Below are 16,362 nucleotides of genomic sequence, written 5' to 3'. Positions count from 1 at the left end.
GATGGGACATGTTGCCGCTGTCACTGGCAGGCAGGGTGCAGTCCGTCAAGATGACGGTGCTCCCGAGGTTTTTGTTCCTGTTCCAGTGCCTTCCCATCCTTATCCCGAAGGCTTTTTTCAGGAGGGTCAACAGGAGCATTACGGGGTTTGTGTGGGCGCATGGGACCCCGAGGGTGAGAAGGGTGTTCTTGGAGCAGGGCAGGGATAGGGGGGGCTGGCACTGCCCAACCTCTGTGGGTACTATTGGGCTGCTAACGCAGCGATGGTGCGTAAGTGGGTGATGGACGGGGAGGGGGCAGCATGGAAGAGGATGGAGATGGCGTCCTGTGTGGGCACGAGCCTGGAGGCGCTGGTAACGGCGCCGCTGCCGCTCCCTCTGACGAGGTATACCACGAGCCCGGTGGTGGTGGCTACCCTCAAAATATGGGGGCAGTGGAGGCGACACAGGGGGGAGGTGGGGGCCTTGATGAGGTCCCCGATATGGGGGAACCATTGGTTTGTCCCAGGGAATATTGACGGTGGGTTCCTGGGTTGGCACAGGGCGGGTATTAGGAGTTTGGGGGACCTGTTTTTAAATGGAAGGTTTGCTAGCCTGGGTGAGCTAGAGGGGAAGTTCGGGCTCCCCCCGGGGAACATCCGGGCAGGGTAGCATGGTGCAGCATAAATGCTTCACAGCTCCAGCGTCCTAGGTTCTGCACGTCCTCCCCCTGTGTGCGTGGGTTTCCTCCGGGTGCTCCGGTTTCCTCCCACAGTCCAAAGATGTGCGGGTTAGGTGGATTGGCCATGCTAAATTGCCCGTAGTGTCCTAATAAAAGTAAGGTTAAGGGGGGGGGTTGTTGGGTTACGGGTATAAGGTGGATACGTGGGTTAAGTAGGGTGATCATGGCTCGGCACAACATTGAGGGCCGAAGGGCCTGTTCTGTGCTGTACCGTTCTATGTTCTATCTTCAGATACATGCAGGTGAGGGCATTTGCAGGCGGCAGGTGACGGGGTTCCCGCTGTTGCCCCCGCGTGGGGTCCAGGACAGGGTGCTCTCGGGGATGTGGGTTGGAGAGGGGAAGATTTCGGAAATATACCAAGTGATGCAGGAGATGGACGAGGCCCTGGTGGAGGAGCTAAAGGGTAAATGGGAAGTGGAGCTGGGTGAGGAGATTGAGGAGGGGACGTGGGCGGATGCTCTAGGAAGGGTGAACTCCTCCCTCTTCTTGTGCGAGGCTCAGCCTCATACAGTTTAAGGTGCTGCATAGGGCTCATATGACCGGGACGAGGATGAGTCGGTTCTTTGGGGGCGAGGACAGGTGCAGTCGTCTCGGTGGTTAGGGTTGATGGGATGTGTACATATGTTCTTTGTTTTCTCTTTTGTATTTATTGGGGGGCGGGGGGGGGGGGATTTGTTCTCTTTGGGTTTTCTCAGTTGTTAATATATAATTTGTTGTTATTAATATTTTATAAAATTTGAATAAAAATTATTTTAAAAAAAACCTAATGCATTAGCCTTGGCCGGATTACAAGTCCAGTGGCATTGCCACTATGTTACCGTCTCCGCCAAGTGTTTCTAAATTGTACATCGCAAAACTCTATACATCACTCTTAAGTCTTTCGGTTTAAATAGTCTTGTGTCTTCTAACTTGAATATTCTATATCTCCTGAGATTGGCTTCGAAGTAGTTACAGATCAGACGGTCCAGAATGATGCCAGTGTTTAAAGGATTAAAATGTGTGAACAGGTTGCATAAACCTGGTTCATAGACCTTTGAGTTTAGACGGTTCTTGGGTATTTTAATCAAGGTATCTGAAATGATAAAAGAGATTATACAGGGTAGAATGCAGATAAACTATTTCCTCTTTTGGGAGACTCCAGAACAAGGAAGCACAATTTCAAAATTAGAGCTTGGCCATTCAGGAGTGAAATTAGAAATCACTTCTTCACAAAAAAGCTACATAATTCTGCAACCCTCTCTCCAAAAACCTAGAAAGCTCTGGCGGTGGTAGCTGGGCAGTTGGATGGGGTAAGAAAGGCAATATGGAGTAAGAAAGGCAACATGGAGTAGGTATTATGGGAGCTTTCCAGAGTGCTTGGAAGTGGACATTTGTAACTATTTGAGTAGCAGAGTTCTGATAATCTCAAATTTACAAATCGAATGTGGGAAGTCATCCAGGAGTATTAATTGTATATTAATTTTATTTAATAGCATGCAGTATGCTGCACATTAACCGGGTGTTCCCTTATCCCTTGTAAAGACAAAAGTATATCTGTGGTTGTTGGATTAGGAGGTGTATGTTTGCACTATAATTCTGTAAATAAATATAAAATGGAGTAAAGATTAGCTCCAGCACTATCCTTCACCTGCTAGCTTTCTGAAGTAGGAATGTGTTACAATTGCCAAGTCTGGAGGTAACAAATGCATGAATGAGAGTTTCAGCTGTAGAAGAGGTGGGGCAGAGACGGGTGATGTTACCGATCTGGAAATAGGTGTTCTTACCAGATATGCAGCAATGTAGTTACTTTTTGAAGATTCTTAAGATTTTCCCTACTGCAGATTTTGACAGAGAATACTGGCTATTTTTTAGTTATTTTGTACACACCCCACGGTAGTCTCCCTGCCACTTTCTCTTCCAACTCCCTCAGGATCCAAGAATGCATCTCGTCAAGAGCTAGCAAAAACATTTTACATTTTCCTTCCTGAAGGCACCCAGTTTTGTCAGGGTGCAGCTGCATAAGAGCTTGTCCCTGGTACCTAATCCAGTCGTGATCTTAGATAGTAGGCCTTAGGGCAGGTGTGCACACACCTGAGCAGGAATACCAAAATAACAATCAAGAGCGAAAATCTGGGCAAAATTCCTTTCACTGTTGATTCTTTTTAACGCAGAGATAGATAATTGTTAAGTCATAGCTGCTATGATCCAGTAACTTGGAACTGACTACGAGTCAGGAGCTTTCTATTCTCAATGGCCTCATGCAACCTTGAGTGGTGCCTTTACCCATTAGACCATTTGGAAACTTTTTTTAAAAAAAAGAAAAACACATGAATTATCTTTTAACCTGTTTGCTGCGTGTTGCCACAGATTCAAAATCCTGGGAATAACCATCATCAGTGAAAACGCTATGGTCAGGACTGGTAGACATCTGAAGGACTACTGATGCTGATTCCACAGTCTGTGCAGGTGGACTTCCAACCTCCTCCGGAATAGAACTGTCACTGTGGGGCTGGGAACAAGACGGTGCAGGGCATTCTTCCTCACTGGCTGTGTCTAGAGAGAAGGACACTAGTTAGAATACTTGTCTTGCAGTGGATTAACATCAGTCTTTAGAGTGGAGATGCACCATTCAGTAAGACCATCTTTCAGCTCCACCCTCCTTTCGAAGTATTCTGCATTTCAGAAGCATGCAGGAGTGACTTAAGGGGAGGTTAGGGACTGTTGCCCAGACCAAGCTGAATGTGCGCATTCTCTGAAATCACCTTGCGTTAATTCAGAACCCATTAGATAACCCCGTTAACAGTCAAAACAGTTCATCACACAAACCTGCCTCCCATCCATTGACTCCATCTACACCTCCCGCTGCCTGGGGAAAGCGAACAGCATAATCAAAGACCCCTCCCACCCGGCTTACTCACTCTTCCAACTTCTTCCATTGGGTAGGAGATACAAAAGTCTGAGAACATGCATGAACAGAGTCAAAAACAAGCTTCTTCCCTACTGTTACCAGACTCCTAAACGACCCTCTTATGGACTGACCTCATTAACACTACACCCCTGTATGCTCCACCCGATGCCAGTGTTATGTAGTTACATTGTGTACCTTGTGTTTCCCATTATGTATTTTCTTTTATTTCCTTTTCTTTTCATGTATTTAATGATCTGTTGAGTTGCTCGCAGAAAAATACTTTTCACTGTACCTTGGTACACGTGACAATAAACAAAATCCAAATCCAAAACACTCCACCATTACAACACGAGTGTGCATACTGGTGTCGCAATCTGATGCTGTTGCTAATGATGAGATCAATATTGCACAAGAAAGTGTGATTTTTCCACATGTTAATATTAGCCATGTGAGCCTACTAAAAACACTGTCCAAAGTCACACTCTGATTACAAATTCTGTTGCTTCCCAACTCTGCAACTAACGTCCACCAAGAGACAGCAAAGGAAGAAAAATCTTTAATTACAGCCTCCCTCAAGAGGCTGAGTGAGAAACTGCATTATGATGTGGTGCCGAGACACAGTATAGGAAGGTCCTGGTTCCAATACCTGGGCTAGGTTACCATATCACTGCTGAGGCTATATAAATCAGATTTCCTAAATTAAAGAGACAAAAAAGTTAGCTTTACACCTTGCTTCATATCCTGTAATCCAGACTGACAAGATTGTATATCAGCCTCAAACATGCCATCACAGTCAAAGAGCTCAACAATGCCAAAGGAACAGCAACTTAGTACCAGCCCGCACAGCAGCACATATACTAATGCCTCGAAGGGAGATAAATATTAGAAAAATAAGAAAACAAATGGAATCAGAGACAGAATCCAACATTTACCTTTAGATCCGGGGCTTCTTTCACTAGCCTCTCTCTTTGCCACTTTTTGTTTGAGCTCCTTGTCCCAAGCAGCCAGGGCCTGCTTTTCCATTCGTCGGATCTCAGCTTCCTCAGCATCGAGCCGCCGCTTCCATTCGAGCAGCTCCTCTGCATATCGTCGCCGATGCATCAGTTTCTGCTCCCGCTTAGTAAGAAACCTGATGGACGTGCGAGCAAGGAAGGAGTGGGAGAGAGAGAGAGTCAGCAAACTGCCAACATTTATTTGTGCTATCAGACATTAATCTTGTACCTCAAAATGTGTAATTCTTACATTTTAAACTCAGCACTCTGTTTGGGCTATAGTTTCACAACATGTATAAAATTCAGGCAAGAATCTCCTTCTTGCACAATTCAGGTGTCCTACAATATTGCAGCACTGCTACCACCACTGCATGTAAATAGGCCAAGTACAGTTAATCAATGCCTTTGACAGGATTTTCTCTGCAAGTTTGGTGTTGCACTGATATTTGTAAAAACTGGCAGCTTCAAACACTGCACAGCATCACGCTGCAATGTTTTTTTAAAAATAAACCCTCCAGGCTTACAAGGAGCTCCCCAACCATTGCAATCTGGTAACTTGGATCAGCCAGGGATCATAACTGGGATCTTCCTGGACTGTGAGCGCCAAGGAACCAAGAAAACATGACTCCAGTGGCATACTACTGAAAATTTTCTAAGAGGTTTGCCATGACAAGATGGATATTAGTGCCTTTCTGCATTTAGCCCCCTCCTATTGACAGTATGATTCTTTGAAAAGTAGACAGAATTAGGCTTTCTTAACCTGGGGGATTATTAACCTATATTGTGACACGAGTTGTAGTCTCCCTCCCTCAACCAAATCAATAGGATCTTTTGTTGCGTTTCATTTACAAAACAGATTGGAAAATTCCAATCCGGAGAAAATGAAACCAATCCGGAGAAAGTGAAAGATGTGTTGTGAAGATGAGCAGAGTTTTCATACTTCGGTTACTCCAAGCCGCCTCTGTTTAAAACAAGCTCGCCAATCCAAATGTAGCTGATGTACTTCTGGAATGATGCCCTCCCACCAAGAACTAGGTACTCCGGCACAACATCCTGTAGTGTTTCATACAAACCTCTTGGGTCAAAAAATGATGGTGACAAAATCAAAGACCTGGAAAATACTGGTAACTTCACATTTGTTAACGGTTCAAATAGCCAAAGGTTGGCCGATTGTCACACTTTCCATTCAATAGCTGACTTCACATAGCCTCAGATTTAAGGATCTCCTTGAACTGCTTATAAAATCACCATGATGTGGAGATGCCGGCATTGGACTGGGGTGAGCACAGTAAGAAGTCTTACACACCAGGTTAAAGTCCAACAGGTTTCTTTCAAATCACCAGCTTTTTGAGTACTGCTCCTTCCTCAGGCACCTTTAACCTGGTGTTCTAAGGCTTCTTACTATAAAATCACAACTTGACTTGGCCTCAGATTTAAGGATCTCCTTGAACTGCTTATACAATCACATGTTAGCGCAAGACAATAAATGTCATCATATGAATGCGAGTGCAGTGTTTGTGTGTGTATGAGAGTTAGGGAGGGGAGGGGAGGTGTCCACCCCAGTCCAACGCCGGCATCTCCACATCAGCATTATCTTCATTGCAGGCTTCGAGAAATCACATTCCAATAAATAATAAAATTCTTCAATGTTTCTGCACTTGCTTTGAAACAAATGTTCTTTCCTACCCCTATTCATTCCAGAATCACATGCAACGCTGCTAACTGGATCGACCAATCTCATTTCCTCTCCAACCCCCGAAAGTCTAGAGTAGAAGTTCCCAACCATGTGTGTCTCATGGCACACCTTTATACTATAAAACATTGAGGCACACCTAATTTCTCCAACTGAGCTACCTTCAAGCAAAAAAGCTTTTTATCTCTAAAACTGCCTTAAAATATATCAAGCCATGATTTAATCAGATTTTCATCAGTTTTAGTTTACAATGAAAGCCTTACCACCAGTTGCATGTCAAAACAATATTTTTTTTAAATGTACACAATTTAGACATTTTTTAAATTAAAGATTTCAATTGTTTTCAGTTGCTTTTAAGTTTATATTTCTCAATGTGAAAGCTCAAAAATGAAGGAAATACTACAAGCAGCATCTTTTAATGCGACATTTGGGCCTGCGTCTGGGAGCCGAGTCTCTTGATCTGGGGAGGAACTGATGACAAAGCAACTTACAGATCTTGCCCCAGACAGATGCTCCCTTCCTTCTGTTTTTTTTTTAAACATAAGCCAACTCGCACGGATAGGTTGTGGGAAACAGTAAGAGTAATGCTATAATGTGATCTGAAACAAATGGATATTCGTGCCCTGCAAGCAACAGAAGTGTATATGAAGACATCTCTGCAAACTTCAGTGTACAATCTATTTTGATCTCTGCGATTTCCGCTGGTTCTTTTAATGATAATGTCTTTGATGATTCAAGTGACCTAAACGGATCACGTACCAAGTCCAAATCTTCTATTCTCAAGATAGGGAAGTCGTATTCAAACTCGTAGTGTTGTGTGAAGATGAGGGTTGAGTATGGCTTTGCCAACAGGATTTGCTGATGCCAGCTTGGACATCTCAATTGACCCACTTGCCACTTTTTCCTGCCATAGGGCCAGTTTTGATCTGAAGCTTGAAGTTTCACTGTGGCAGTCAGAATGTTCTTGTGCTTTGCCCGACATTTTAACATTCAGCTCATTCAGATGGCTGAATATGCCTGAAAGATGTGGAAGCTCAGCACACCAAGAATCAGTATGTACTAAATCTTTGTGTGGCAATTCATGCAGAGCTGAAAACTCTTTCAGCACATTGGAAGAGAAGACATTTCCCCCCCGGAGGTAACCATCGCACTTGTGTTCATGAGTAAACCCTAGTACTTGACTCCCATCTCTTCGCTAAAAGTAGTCAACTAGTGTGATTTCAAAGGATGTGACTTCGCATCATTCACATTTTTCGCTGTTTGGTATAATACTGCAGTTCACTCAGAAGGCATTGTTTTGGCCACAAGGGCTTCACGGTGCAGGATATGTGACTGACCTGGATGTCAAGATTCTGTTCTTTCACCTTAACTCACAAACTCTTTGACTTTTCCTATCATGGCAATTGCTCAATCATGCAGACGCTATTGAATTTGGTCCAGTTGAGATCGTTTTCCTCCTCATAAGCAGTTTTGGGGCTGGTTTAGCACACTGGGCTAAATCTCTGGCTTTTAAAGCAAACCAAGGCAGTCCAGCAGCACGGTTCAATTCCCGTACCAGCCTCCCCGAACAGGCGCCGGAACTAAGGGCTTTTCACAGTAACTTCATTGAAGCCTACTCGTGACAATAAGCGATTTTCATTTTCAAAAGGTTTCTTCTCCTGGTTTCTTCTCCGGTCACATGGCCAGGTAATTCTTTGCAAAAGAAGAAATTCTCTTTGAGAGAATCCCAGTCAACACACCTGACATTGGCTAAGAGCTGGCAGAGTCCGCTAACATCTGTGGAATCATCAATCTGCAGGGCAAATTGTCCACTACTTTCACTTGGAAGCACCTATTCAATATTTGTCAATACACTGCTTGACTGTATCAGAAAGAGAAACTTTGCCGACTTCTTTGGCAGCATCAGCTCCCAACATTGCTCTCACAATACTTCTGCATGCTGGTAAAATTAGGATTTTGGGAATGGCGTACAGCTTCTTCGATTTCGCTATGACCTCTGCCACCAGGTAACTCATCTCCTGCACATTATCCAAAACTCTCACTTACTCATTTATACATTGATTTTGCTTTATGTGTTGTTCTCTCAAGCACTTGAACTACTGTATATCCTTGCTGGAGATTGAACAGCGTTTTTGTATTGAAATGGGACATCAACATGATATCATTGCAGCATTTGAGAGCTTCTCCCTGAAAATTAGATATTCTGGGTCAGGGAAAGAGGCATCAAAATCCAAAGGCCAAGTAGCTGTTCCTGTATTGGCCGAGTACGAACCCCCCCCCCCCCCCCCCCCCCCCCCCCAATCTGAATCAGAGCAGGACTCTCGCTTCTCTTCAAGAGCTTATCCACGGCAAACACACCACACTGTGCAATAAACACCCTCAAGCATCAACCTGCAAGCATAATTTCAGCTCTCCAGCCATACCAAGCCCAACACTGCTCTTCTAAAGGCGTATCCTTGCCCCAACGCCATGTAGCATGGAGTTGCCAACCTTCAGGGCAGCATGGTAGCATAGTGGTTAGGGTTACTGGGTTATGTAGGCTTCAGTAGGGTGCTCTTTGCCAGGGTCGGTGCAGACTCAATGGGCCAAATGGCCTCCTTCTGCACTAAATTCTGTGAATCTGTGATTCAGTTGCCTTCTCGGATCTTCAAGGCTTCTTTTGGGGTCTCTTTCACAACTACAGCACACATCACTTAAGATCTGCTCCTTGCAGCCCTTTCTCGAATTTCAGCCTGTTTCTCCTTTTCTTAACTTTATTGGTTTCTGTTTCTTACTTCTGTCTTCTTCCCTTACTGGGAACTTTGTGTTTTTACTTCTCCCCGTCCTCTCTCCTGTTTTTTGAACTCTCCAACTCCTTTGCTTCTCCCAGAGCTTTGCACCATTTTGAGTTTTTACTTTTTGCGCAGATGCACAGGGTTTCATCTTTAGCTCTGTGGTTAGCACCTCCAATCCTGAGGAACATTGGGCCTCTTGTGAATGGGCCACACATCTGCGGTTCGGATTTTGTGTTCGTCAGGACCATGCGCATGACCAACATAAAAAATCCAAACCACGCAGGTGCAGCCGTTTCCCGGCCAGTGTGCGCACTGGAGGCCTAATATTCCTCGGGACTTGGAGATGCTGACCATGGGGCTGAGGAAGATGACTAGATTTTGTTTATTTACCAAAATTTTGAGTAATTTGGAATTTTATTTCACAACACACAGATGCGAACCACTGGTCTCGAGGGTGTTCAGTTGCAGTTAATCCACATTCATCACTTGGAGTTTGTACACTTATTAATACCATTCAGCCATTTGAGGTTACTGTACACTGTGGGATTCTGACCACTGTGGAATGATGCACCCCAATATTCACCAGCCATAACCTATATTATCTGTGGTAACATTACCATCTAGGATTTTTCCTTCAGAATTTTATTTCAGGGTTAAGATCCAGAATGGGCTAAAGCTTGCTAGTCTCTTTAAAACAATTAATTAGTGTGAGTAAAACCCTTAAATGTTCTTGTTTAGAAATCAAAGGTTCCTTGATAGGGACATTCTAAGAAAGAGCACTCTTTTATACAGTTTACTAGATCCTAATAGAAGATTCTCCAGCTATTAATGCCTCTAATGTCTAGAAGAAAGAAATGTGCAACTTATTGCACTATGCATAGTTACCAAAGTAACAAATGGCTGAACATGGAAGAGCCTCAATGAAAGGATTAATGAAATGGGAGCTTGATTGACTTCAATCTTCATCGCAAGTGCATACTATACACAGATCACGCATGCCCACCCCAAAAGCATTCTGCTTTTTGAATGATTGTGGGAAGAATCTGATTATCAAATCAATATGTCAGACACAGGCACTATACAATTTCTCATCTTTGATGAAGGAAGCTATAGGGTCATTTTTCAAGATTAGCTTTGTAATTTTTCACAATAAAATGAAGAAAAGATATCAAGTAGCTTAAAGTACAAAAGCAAAACATCACAGGTGCCGGAAAACTGAAATAAGAACAAAAACTGTTGGAAATACTCAGCATGACAGGCAGCATCTGTGGGAAGAAAGAGTTCAAGTTGAGGTGACCATTTGAAAGCTGAAGTACACTATCCTTATTTAAAGTAGGATTTGCAAAGGTGTACAATGATCCAATTGGCACTGTCTCTTAGATATCACCTATCTTTTTAGGATTATGGTCTTTTCATGGTTGAGATGGTTTACATGCAGGTTTAAAAGAACCACATGGTAAACACGACGAGGAGATCAGAAAGGTTGTGGGGTACAAAATTGTTTCTTTCAGTTGTCTGCATAATTTGGTATCACAAAGTGTTGCCATGGGTTTGCCAATGTGGCTTTGTTAAATTACAATAATTTCCTATTGACCTAACGTATTTAGTTTACGTTCCATGTGGCTGAGATGAATCGGAAATATTTTAATTTCATGAATTGCTTCCTATTGTACTCTGATCTACAATAATTATTCTTAGTTTAATCCACATCTTTCAGAAACTGTTGCACAGTAGCTGGCATAGATTTGTGCCAATATGTACATAGAATGGTTAGGGCAGATTACAATCATGCTAGAGATTATCCTCAGATTTCAGTGCCTCTGACTTCAGTGTGTTTCAGCGTGATCCCGATGTAAGCTTCTAAAATGACCTTCAACCAAGGAATGATTACCAGGGATAGACTTATCAAGTCTCTTGGACATGAATAACAGTACCATGAGTATAGGTTTTATTGGTCATTGTCGAATTAACAATTTGAGGGTACAGTTTCCACCTTGGGTATAACCTGCGATGTGACTGCAATTTGCATTAAAACGTGCTCAGGTTTCTGTTCAACTTCATCTGCATGTCACTGAATGACGATTTGACAGCATTTAGAACATAGAACAGTACAGCACAGAACAGGCCCTTCGGCCCTCAATGTTGTGCCAAGCCATGATCACCCTACTCAAACCCACGTATCCACCCTATACCTGTAACCCAACAACCCCCCCCCCCCCCCCCCCCCTTAACCTTACTTTTATTAGGACACTACGGGCAATTTAGCATGGCCAATCCACCTAACCCGCACATCTTTGGACTGTGGGAGGAAACCGGAGCACCCGGAGGAAACCCACGCACACAGGGGGAGGACGTGCAGACTCCACACAGACAGTGACCCAGCCGGGAATCGAAAGAATGTATTTTTTATTATCCGAGAGTAGTCACTTAGCAGCTGGAAAGGGGATTGATTTAAAAAATTATAAATAAATCTAATTTAACCTAATTGTCAATGCATTATTTGGGAGTAATCCAATGGGGAAAAAAAAAACTGAAAATATTTTATTTTTAAATATACATTTACTACTTATATTGGGATACAGTCAAGTTTCAGAGTGAAGTGGGAAAAAAATTCCAAAACATTTAAAACGTGCTAATTGTTGCTCTTGATCCTGAGAACCAGCTTAATATTTATATATGGTTTGCAAGAATACAATTAGCAGAAAGCTGTAACGGTGATTAATTCGCCCTGTGGGAGAGTGTCAGCTTCTGCTTCAAAAGATTACAGGAGGCAGGAGAACATGGGGACTGAGCGAGGACCGAGCTAGCGGCAGGAACCGACCCCCAGGGGGTTTAAGAGGGGGGGAAAAAAGTGTTAAAGGAGAGAAGGGAGGGGGGGGGGAAAGAAAAGGGAAGGGGGGGGGGAAGAGGGGAAAAAAGAGAGGAAAGAAAATGCCAGAAGGTAGCCAAAGCAGAGGGAGTAAGGGCACCAGAAACAGAAGGGGCAATGAGAGAACCCGTTCAGACGAGCTAACCAGCACACGAAGCAGCGGAACGGAAGGCCCACTGCAACAAAAAAAAACTGGACAGATAGGAGCTTTTCCCCCTTGGGCTGGGGGGAGCTGGAACTGGAAGGCATCCTTTGCTGAGGCGCTGAGGGAACACCGGCAGGAAAACAAGGCAGAAGCTAGGGCTGACATGGGGGGCTGGCAGCAATGGCCAAGTCCCTGGCGGAGGTGCAGTTCGCCCTGGGCAGAGCACAGGAGAGACTGGAAGCCCAAGAGGATAAACCGGAAGCCCAAGAGGCAACCATTAAGGAGCTGGAAAAAGCCGCGACTGACAAGAGCGACCGGATCACGGCCCTGGAGAAGGAGGTGGCAAGACTGGTCACAGCGCAGGGGAGCTTGAAGGGCAGAGTGGATGATCAGGAAACCCGCTCGAGAAGGCAAAATGTAAGGATAGTGGGCAATCAGAGGGGATCAAGGGAAGAAACGCCACAACATACGTGGCTGAGATGCTGGGTAACTTAGTGGGGAGGAAAACTTTCCCCAATCCACCAGAAATGGACAGAGTACACTGGTCGCTGCGCCCAAAGCCCAAGGGAGGGGGCCAGCTGAGGGCAGTTAGAGCTAAACTGCACCGGTATCAAGACAAGGATGCCCACTGTCCCCACTGCTGTTCGCACTCAAGATCGAGCCATTAGCAATTGCTCTCAGAGCAGCAAAAAGCTGGAGGGGGGTCCAAAGGGGCGGCAGAGAGCACAGAGTCTCATTCTATGCAGATGACCTGCTCCTCTACATTTCGGACCCACAAAGCAGCGTGGACTGAATCATCGCGCTCCTGAAAGAGTTTGGAGCCTTCTCTGGCTACAAACTCAACATGAGCAAAAACGAGATCTTCCCGGTACACCCACAAGGAGGAGAGGAGGGGGGGAGGGGGGCAGCACTAACTGGACTGCTGTTTAAACAAGCCCGACACAAATTCAGCTACCTGAGGATCCAAATAGCCCAAATGGAACTTCACCAGTCTGACAAACTCCCAAACTCCCTCGCGGGGAGAGTCCGGACGATCAAAATGACGTGCTGCCCAGGTATCTCTTCCTACTTAGATCTCTCCCGATCTACATCCCCAAGGCCTTTTTCAAAGCACCAGACAAACTAATTATGGCGTTCGCATGGGGGAGGTGGGGGTGGAAGAATGCTAGGATCCCAAGGAAGGTCCAACATAAAACAAAATCCGGGGGGGGGGCTAGCCCTCCCAAACCTATAATTCTACCACTGGGCAGTGACGACCAAGCAAATAAGGGGATGGATCAAGGAGCGAGAAGCCGAGTGTGTGAGCGCGGAAGAGGCCTCCTGCAAGGGGACCTCTCTCAGTGGCACACCCATCCCCACCCAAAAAATACTCCAGCAGCCCGGATAGCCACCCTCCAGTCCTGGAACCAACTACGGCACCAATTTGACCTGACCAAAACGTCGGACAAAGTTCCCATCTGGGGGGGAATGATACCGGAGGAGGGCACGGGAAACGATAACAAACTTGGCATCTACAGGAGCAGAGAACAAGGAAAATCCGGGCGAAAGACGGGACGAACGGCTGAAGCAGATGATCACGCGACGACAACGAAAACCGTCCGGGAGAAGCAAGTGACAACACCAACACCAGATCTATGCGCGTATTGCCCTCTGTAATTGTTTTCTCCGGCACCCAAATGTATATGTACACCCCCCCACCCCCCAGTTTCCCCGCCCGCCCCACACACAAACAGATGCCTACTTATTTGCTAAAAACAACATTGCCAATTGTACAGAGCTGCTGTTGTTGAGCTAGCGCATAATACCCTACCAGCTATTTTATTCTAACTTTTTTTGTTGTTTGTTTTGTTTTTTGGGCGCGTTCCCTTCTCTTCTATGTATATATATTTATTCTATTTTGTATACATAATGGTAAATTTTGTTCAAAAACCCAATAAAAAACATTTATTTAAAAAAATCACAGGAACCAGAATTCCACTAAATGACACGCGGAGGTACGTAATTCTTTCTACTAGTTTCACCAATTTCAGAGGAATTGCATTGCAAGAAGCAGTACGGCCTAGCGTGAAGGTCAGGCTATAACTAAATGTTTCCAAGACCAAAATGCACAAGCTAAGGAAGTGATGAATCAAACCGAATGACCATGAAATGACCTAACACTTTGCCACGAGAATTTCCTCTCCAATGATCACATTCCATTCAGTTGGATATTGAGGTTAGCAAAAAAAAACTATCTCAGACAAGTCAAGTTCTCAGCAAGGTACTCTGGATCTGGATGTTTCTGCACTGTAACTGTGGGGTATATTTGTGCTATAATCTGTTTTTTTTAATTGTTTTGTGCGGATGTGAGAATCACTAGCAAGGCCAGCATTTATTGCCAATCCTTAACTGCCTTCACAAAGTGGTGGTGAGCTCCCTTAAGCCGTTGCAGTCCATGTAGTAGGTATACCCAAGGTGCTGTCAGGAAGGGAATTCCAGATTCTGGAACCAGTGAGCTTTATTTTACAGAGAGGTTTGTTTTGTCCTTCATTTGACTAACTGTACGTACATTTTGCTGCCTTCTGGATCAGTCTATGCTATCCCCCCCCCCCCCCAATCCACCATCGGCTTCAGCACCCTTCCTCTTCATTTGTGGTTTCCCCATTTCTGCTCAGGTGCGTTCTGTGCACCACTTTGAGCTGCATTAGGCTTAGCCTTGCGCAGGAGGAGGTGGAGTTCACCCTGCTCAGTGCTTCGCTCCAGAGCCCCCACCCTACCTCTGTCTCCAGTGCGTCCTCCCATTTTTGTCTGGTCCCGTCCAGTGATGTTCGGACTCTGTCCAGTAGCTGTCTGTATATTTTCCCACATAGCCCCCCTTTCTCGTTGCTTGTGCCCATCAGGTCCTTTAGTAGTGTGCTTTCTGGGGCCCCGGGGTACCCCACTGTCTCTTTGCGGAGGAAGTGCTTTATTTGGAGGTGTCTCAATTCCTGTCCTTTTGCTAGTTTCCACTTCGTCAGTTCGTCCAACGTCGCCAGTCTGTGCCCTACGTAGAAGTTCCCGACTGTCAGTGTGCCACCTTCCCGCCTCCATCTTTTGAAGGCGGTATCTAGCATGGCTGGGGGGAATCTGTGACTGCCACAGATGGGCGCCATAAGGGACATTTTGCTTATCCCAAAGTGCTGTCTCAACTGGGTCCACGTTCTCAGCGTGGCCGCTAACACTGGGCTCGTTGTGTACCTTGTTGAGGAGGATGGGAGTGCTGCTGTGGCCAGCACCCGGAGGGTTGTTCCTTTACAGGATGCCTCCTCCATTTGTACCCAATCTGTGTCGGGTTCTTGTACCCATCCCCTCACTTTTTCTGCCGTTGCTGCCCAGTGGTAGTATTGTAGGTTGGGTAGAGCCAAGCCCCCTCTGACTTTCCCTCTTTGCAGTGTTGGTTTGGGAATTCTCGGGTTCTTGCCCCCCACACAAACGCCATGGTTAGCCTGTCTATGTTTTGGAAAAAGGCCTTGGGGATGAAAATCGGGATGGATCTAAACAGGAACAGGAATCTTGGCAGTACGTTCATCTTGATCATCTGCACTCTTCCTGACAGGGAGATTGGGAGTGAGTCCTTTTCTTACTTCCTCCACCAGGCTGGTCAGGTTCCACTTGTGGATCTGTGTCCAGTCTCTGGCTATCTGGATCTCCAGGTAACGGAATCTGTTCTGGGCCGTTTTGAACGGGAGCCCCTTCAGCTCTGTCCCTCCCCCTTTTGGGTTCACTGGGAATGCCTCGCTTTTGCCCAGGTTAAGTTTGTAGCCCGAGAAGGTTCCAAACTCTTTCAGTATTTGCAGTATTGTCTTCAGTCCCTCCTGTGGCTTTGAGACACAGAGGAGCAGGTCATCTACATAGAGTGAGACTCTGTGCTCTCTGTCTCCTCTCCGGATTCTCTTCCAGCATTTTGCGTACTGCAGGGCTATCGCCAGGGGTTCGAGCGTGAACAAGAGTGGGGACAGGGGGCAGCCCTGTCTTGTTCCTCTCTGTAGCTGGAAGTATTCAGAGCTGTTGGTATTAGTTCGGAAACTCACTTTCGGAGCGTTGTACAGGAGCCTCACCCAGGTGGTGAATCCCACTCCTAGCCCAAACCGTTCCAGTACCTAGAGGAGGTATTTCCACCCTTGACAAAGCCAGTTTGATCCTCTGCGACCACCTCTTGTACGCAGCCCTCCAGCCTTTTGGCCAGACGGTGATATAGTCCCGAGTCAGGATGGTGAGTGGCTTGGAGGTAAATTTGCAGGTGATGGTGTTCCCATGTATCTGA

The 16,362-nt window shown here is 45.5% G+C and overlaps 1 protein-coding gene across 5 annotated transcripts in view; it reads right to left on the bottom strand.

Moving 5' to 3' along the window:
• cep350 (centrosomal protein 350) overlaps positions 1-16,362 on the bottom strand; it is a 248,859-nt gene that overhangs the window by 43,268 nt on the left and 189,229 nt on the right. For all 5 annotated transcript variants that reach the window (XM_038795159.1, XM_038795161.1, XM_038795162.1 and 2 more), the window contains 2 exons: positions 4,540-4,736; positions 3,044-3,252 (listed from right to left, as the gene is read on the bottom strand). In XM_038795159.1, the coding sequence (XP_038651087.1) occupies positions 3,044-3,252; positions 4,540-4,736 (406 nt within the window). The remainder of the gene's footprint in view (positions 1-3,043; positions 3,253-4,539; positions 4,737-16,362) is intronic.

The sequence above is a fragment of the Scyliorhinus canicula genome, chromosome 4 (assembly GCF_902713615.1).
Source record: "Scyliorhinus canicula chromosome 4, sScyCan1.1, whole genome shotgun sequence".
NCBI lineage: Eukaryota > Metazoa > Chordata > Chondrichthyes > Carcharhiniformes > Scyliorhinidae > Scyliorhinus > Scyliorhinus canicula.
This window is presented reverse-complemented; position numbering and strand designations above follow the sequence as displayed.